The sequence below is a fragment of the Primulina huaijiensis genome, chromosome 6 (genome assembly GCF_012295235.1).
Source record: "Primulina huaijiensis isolate GDHJ02 chromosome 6, ASM1229523v2, whole genome shotgun sequence".
In the NCBI taxonomy this organism is placed as follows: domain Eukaryota; kingdom Viridiplantae; phylum Streptophyta; class Magnoliopsida; order Lamiales; family Gesneriaceae; genus Primulina; species Primulina huaijiensis.
In genome coordinates this window covers 16,234,094-16,240,994 of record NC_133311.1, presented here as the reverse complement: position 1 = coordinate 16,240,994, position 6,901 = coordinate 16,234,094, and the positions used below count along the sequence as shown (strand labels likewise).

Here is a 6,901-nt window from a genome sequence, read left to right as displayed (position 1 = left end):
CGTTTGTCCTTTATAAAAAGCTATAGCTGGTGGTAATTGTGCAACTAAAATGTTTTAAAACGCACAGGAGCCCAAGCGTCATGATTCGATCATTATACCTAGTAGGGATAATTATTGCTTTCAACACCGAATCGAATTTTCAAATTAATTCATTTCGGTCTGTTATTTTGGTTGAAACCGATATTTTGTTCACTCATAGACTGTAATTTATGTTTGTCCGTTATTTGTTGATATATGCTCTTTTGGTTTAAAAATAACTTGAAAGTTTTTATTTTTTTTAATTCCTGAGTTACTTAACTAGAAAAATTCAATCTTCTCAAAATTTTACAACAAAGAATTATTTTTCAAATTTCATACTTATTCAATTTTCGGTTATTATAAATAGAAAAATCACAAAACAAGCCCAATAATAATTGCATATCAATAATCATCAAACATTTCAAGCAATTGATTATTGTTCCAAAAATCTAAAACAATAAATTTTTAGGGTAAAAATTCAAACCCCAAAATTCATATACATCATAAAACAATATTATTAGTGCAACTCCAATAATCACAACAAATATTCAATATAATTTTAGAGTCGTTGAATTTTTATATCAAAGTTGCATAATTTTAGAACATAGGACAATAAACCAACCAATATACAGTGATGAATTCTGATTTGTAGGAATTATTTTATTTAAAATTTTTAAACACGAGACTGCAAAAAATAAAAAATAAAACTGATAAAAAATTTGTTCTATTTTTAATATGGGCTGAAAAAATTTAAAATTTAAAAATGCTACTTTTTTTAAAAAAAAATAGGTGGGGCTTGGAGCCCACCCTAGCCCAAAGATGGCTCCGGCCCTATATATGTCAAGCTCTGAGATGCATGGCGTGGAATTCAATAATTAAATTAACCAAAAATACTAAGCCTTAACAATATTTTAAATCTAAAATAAACTTTATTCAACGAATTCATTATTTTATAACCAATGAAAAAAACAAACAAACAAACTCAATGTTCAACTTATTCGAATAAATGTCAACACTACACAAAGAAATAGTAATTTTTTAACCAAATCACCATCCCCAAAATTCAGTCGATTCTTAATCTTCTATCTCATTCTCATATGAAATGAAATGTAAAGGTTTAATGATATGGTCGTCACTCAGTAATTAGAGAGAACATATCTTCAAGTTTAAAAAAATCATAATATTTTATATATTATTATATCATGTCATTAAAACTTATCACAAGTAGATCTGAAATAAAAAATAATCAACATCAAATATCTGGCTTAACTCCCCACAATGGATCATAAGTATATGACTTAACTCCCCAGAGTGGATCATAACTGTCTAGTTTTAGCTTACTAGACAAGTTCACAAATAAAATCAAGACATCACAAAAATATTTGTTGAAATCCATTGTCATGCAATACATCATATATTTAAACTCAACATACCATGAAGATAAATATTATAAAAATATCAAGAAAATACATACTCCACTTAAGATCTTCTACTAGTGTCGAAATCAAGGTTGACTTCAAGATAACTTGAATCCTTCCAGATGGAACTTCACGTTCTTTGTAGAGAGAGAGAGAGAGAGTTTTGAGAGTGAATTGTTTTTAACATAGAACGTAGAATGAGATGAATAAATAGTTATAAGTTTTATATACCTATGAGAGAGTTTGGCCGAGGTGATAATGGGACCGATGTGCAAATTTCAAATGAAAGCTTTTCTTATTTATAGATGGGCGACTATTATCCCTATTTTATATTATCTTCTCGTTTAAAATATTGAATTAAATCTTGAATTTATTATAGATTATCATCTTTTATCTATCATTATTTCTTATCATATATCTTTATCTTGTATTTTATTTACCAAATTTTGAAAGTATATACATATACATAATTGTATATATACTATATCTCTTTATTTAAATTTTTGGATCTTGACTTATTTATATATCTAAAAAATCGAAATATAAACATATTATCATCTTAAATTTGAGATCTTTAGATATTTTGTATACACGAGATTTAATTATCTCATAACACTTTAGATAATCTAGATAATTATTAAATACAATATTTGATAATCTAGTACAAAATTTCAAGTGTATAAATAATATATCGAATTTAAAATTTGCGGATTTTACAGATGCACCACAAAATACAATAGGCCCGGCCCATCATGTGAAGCCTATCCACTGATAAATAGAACTGAACGAAGTTAAACCTCACAAAAACTTATTATTATTATTATTATTATTATTATTATTATTGTATGTTTATTTCGAGGATTGAATAATTACAACGATGCCAGGTTTTACCTTTATATTTTTGAATCTTAAGCGTGTTGAAATCACATCAGTTGGCGGGTGTGTTAAGAGTTTTCGAATTTTCCATTGATGACTACAACTTTTTTATTATTATTATTATCATAGAATTGAGGTGTGGTTTGTTCGATTTACCTGAAACTTAGACGTAGATGTTATGTCTAACTCATTGGCATTTATTAATTATTACATTAACTTTAAGATTGAATACTTATGAAAACCAAGGCATGTTCGCTTTGATTATCGAAATTTTCGTGATAACCATTTTTATTAGGTGTGATGGAGCAAGTTTTGCTTCAGAATATATAATTAATATGCAAACCCTATGACGTAGGTAATAAAACAAGATATAACCTATTCAGCGAAAGATAAATAACTACAAATATCGCAAATTAATTCATAAAATACTAAACTTTAAATTTTGCCATTAATTTAAATATATATCGATATATGGAATTTAAAAGGCATAAATACTTGAGAAAGACTAGTACGTACGTTGAGTGCATATCATTCTGATATTTTGCAATTGTGTAGATTCCAAGGGTACTGACCAGAATATATTGTGTCATAAAATTTTTACCTGTCTTTGTTTCAAGTAGGCATAGGGGTGTGCAATCCATCTATTCGGTTACCGACCGAACCGAATAGACCTATAACCGATTTAACCGATTTTATTTTCAAATAACCGAACCGATCGAAATATTCATAGAAATCGAATTAACCGAACCGATTTTTAAATCGGTTATTTCGGTCGGTAACCGAAATAACCGATATTTTTTTAAAAAATACGAATTTTAACACAAAAAAATAAAATAATGGAGATCTTATAAATAACAAGGAACATTGAACAAAAAATACCAATAATAAATATAAATATTGAAGATAAAATCATTGGATGAATGAGCTTCTTTTCTAATATATGAAAAGTTGAGTTTCCTTCTAGTGTATTTTTAATGTCCATATACAACTTAAATTAATATATATACTAATTCGATTAATTCGGTTTAACCGAATTTTTCAAATTAAAACCGAAACCGAACCGAATTAACCGATTTTCTAAAATTTCAAAACCGAACTTCTGAATTAACCGAACCGAATTTTCGAATTAATTCGGTTCGGTCGGTTAATTCGGAATAAGAGAAATTTTGCACAACCCTACAAGTAGCAACGATGAAACCAAAAGTCCTAATCACAATTATCGATTCTAATGATTCTATACAATAATATTAAGAGGTTAATTATTATATAATTTAAATACGACTAATGTTTTTTTTATGATTAATGTTAATATGCTGATGTCCTTAGTGAAATGGAATCAAATTAGGTTTTAAAAATGTTTTAAAAAAAGATTTGAAAATGAATGGAATTTGATATTTTTGGATGATGTGAGAATTTGTGTAGCAAAGTGGGTAGGCTGATGAGTGGTTAACCGAATATATAAATGTTTCTTTGGAGGATATAATACCAATAAGAATAAGTAACCCAATGTCGCGCACGACTAGGATTCCCATATTGAATATCAATTAAGTAGCTACGACAATAATTCAACTAAATTCCAATATANATGAAAAATGTGTATATTATATGGTCAATAGGTCCAAGTTCAATTATTATGAGTGACCCTATCATTATCACCATATATTGCAAGGCAGCTCATAAACTAAAATGTATCCTGATTTAAGTAATGCCCGACCCAATATGTTGCTGATCAATGTCAACACAATATCCAAAAATAATTCAATAGCAAAAAATTGCTGGGAGACCAACATATACATACTCATCTGACATTGTGCAACATCATTATTCTATTGCGAACAAAAATTTTTATATGTCATGAGTAATAATTATTCACAAGTTTATATATGTCCGAAGTATCGATTTAATCTATATCTATCATGAATAATGATATTTTTGACATATAAATTAAAAAAAATTAAAGAGTTGGGTTGAGTCGGATACACATCTCACAAAATTAATCGGTGAGACCATTTCACATGATGTTTTGTGTTTATAAATATCTTGGCATAAACTTGATAAACTTTCCTTTGAAAAAATTACAAGTACATTTAAAAAAAAAATCGAGTAAAAATTTTCAGAAAAAAGAAAAGCAAAGTGGGTAGGCTGATGAGTGGTTAAATCTTCCACACAATTACAAGTACATTTTTTCTGTTTGAATAATTGCTAAGACCCATAATAGAGATTGGGGGGTTGTAGTTGTTTGAATATTTTATACTGTATGGGGTATGGATTCCCGAGTAGGGCTAGGGCCCTGGGGAGGGAATTGTGTGGTGAGGTAGGAGGCACTTGCACGCTCTATCTTGTCCCCTAGTTGCTTCTTTACTAGACCAGTTTGCAAAATCAAACCCCCTCGTGAATTCTACTCTATAAAACCCACCCTTTTCTTCTCCATTTCCAACAGCTCAAAAACACAACCTAAAAAAGAATTCCCTCGATATTTTTCTCTTCCGATTTCGATAAATCAGGGTTAGTTTCTTGTTAGCTGCTTCTCGTTCGAAATTCGACAAGGAATCATGAAGATGGGAGGAAATTTCAAGAGAAGGGTTTCAACCAGAGGGCTTGGAGGAGTCCTCAGAGAGCAAAGGGCTAGGCTTTACATCATTAGAAGATGTGTAGTCATGCTTCTTTGTTATCATGATTGATGATCATCCAGCTTTTCCTTCTTTTTTTCTTTTGGTTTATGTAAATAGTTAGGGAGAGGAGAGATTTTGTCTAATTTTTGACAGTTTTGCACTAATTGGCCTAAGTGGGCTTCTTGTATGAATCCGACTGGTGGATCGAATCGAATGGAAATTTATTGGTTTGGTTCAATTCTTATATTCTGGGATTTTTGTTGTTTTTTCAATTCAGTTCTTGAATTTTTTACGGATTTAGATCTTTGCTGTGACTGAAAACACATCTCTTGGTATTGAGTTTTTTTTACGCAGATCATCTCGTTCCGTGATAGTTTTTCAAATTTATCTACACTACGTGAGATCCATCTCGTGTAAAAAATGGTATAAAAATGTGTTTTCAGCCAGAACAGATAGCCAAATCCATTTTTTTCTACTGTTTGATGGTATGTGTTTAATTCCTGAGTTGCTGAATTATTTGATTTTGATGTGATTGAGTGAGGATTAGCATCATTTTCTTGCTCAATTATTGGTATACGATGTGTCGATGAGCTGGATAATATATATTATATACTAAAATAGAATTAAATAAAATTAAATTAATTTTAATGCATTTTTATCTAGCACATGAGTCTAACAAGACTTGTCAAATCAATTTGGAACTTAGTACAGCTTTCGTTTGAAATTTCCATCGTAGCAAGATCCAGAACAAGCACAACGAAGAGGAGTTGGAGTTTATTAGAGCATGTTAGTCGTGGGAGGTCAAAGTTTTTCGCTTTGATGGATATTGGTGCTTGCTGCATTCCAACTTGTTCTCTTTCGTCTTTAGTATCACATATCAATTTTGTGAAACAGATATAAATAAGAAATTATCACGTAGAGTCGGTGTACATAGGACAAACTCAGAAAATGGAGTTAAGAGGTTTTTTAAAATTTTAGAAGGCAAAAGCAAATATCAATAAGAAATTGAAAAAAATATATTTATTTTTAGATCTATAATCAATGAAATTTAAAAATCGAGAGGCGGTCATACCTATGCGCCTCCCTTGACTCCGTCACTGAATGTATTGTGAAATATCGATTTCGAAAATTCTGAAATAATTTTTGTAAAGCTAATTTATTTTATCATCACATACCTAATTTTAAAAATTTCATTCACCCACCAATATTTTTAAATCTCCTTTGGCATTCTGTCGAGTTTCTTCCCTTAATTTCTACAAAAGGCTTGATATTCCCTTAAACTAAGCTATTTATCTTCCAAATTGCGCCTCAATTTTCCACCCACGCATGATTGATCAGATAACAATCAACCCAAAAAGCAAGATTATGCTATCATTTCAATAACTATTTCACCAACATTATAAAAAAAATATCTTAGAGTTAAAATAATTCAACAGTAACAATTATTGCACCCGACAATTTCTCTTCCGATAATTGAACTACTTGCAATCAATTAGAATCGAAATTGTGACCTTGACTTTGATACAAATTGTAGGACCGAACGCTTGCCGTTTTATCAAAAGTTATAGCTAGTGGTAACATTGCAACTCAAATAATTTAAATCATACAACAACTCAAGCACCACATTTCGATTAATCTACTCAACAGAGATAATTATTGCATCCAAATATATATTCAATTAACAATAATACTATAATAATTAAAGTTGTTAAGACTATATATGTATTTATATAATCTTGATTAATTTAGTGTTATATAAAATTGTAATCTTATTTGATTAACTTGCATGTCTTCGACGAAACATAAAAAGATAACGCAAACTAACTCGGTTTTGTTGGCCAGCCATATTGACTGACTTAGGTACGCAACCGGGGGAACAGGTCGCGAGACTTGTAACAATGATTTATTATCAAAACATAGATATTTAGATTATTTATTTTCAAGTTAGAGATGGTTATCTTATTTCCAAATTCTAAC

The 6,901-nt window shown here is 29.6% G+C and overlaps 1 protein-coding gene across 1 annotated transcript; it reads left to right on the top strand.

Moving 5' to 3' along the window:
- Nucleotides 1-4,597: 4,597 nt before the first annotated feature.
- On the top strand, nt 4,598-5,162 carry LOC140979538 (small polypeptide DEVIL 4-like). Its single transcript, XM_073444978.1, has one exon. It carries the CDS (start codon nt 4,865-4,867, stop codon nt 4,991-4,993), a length of 129 nt encoding a protein of 42 aa, XP_073301079.1. The 5' UTR covers nt 4,598-4,864; the 3' UTR covers nt 4,994-5,162.
- Nucleotides 5,163-6,901: the final 1,739 nt, after the last annotated feature.

Excerpts from the sequence above, each read along its gene's own strand:
- LOC140979538 (XM_073444978.1), top strand. The coding sequence starts at position 4,865 with ATGAAGATGGGAGGAAATTTCAAGAGAAGGGTTTCAACCAGAGGGCTT.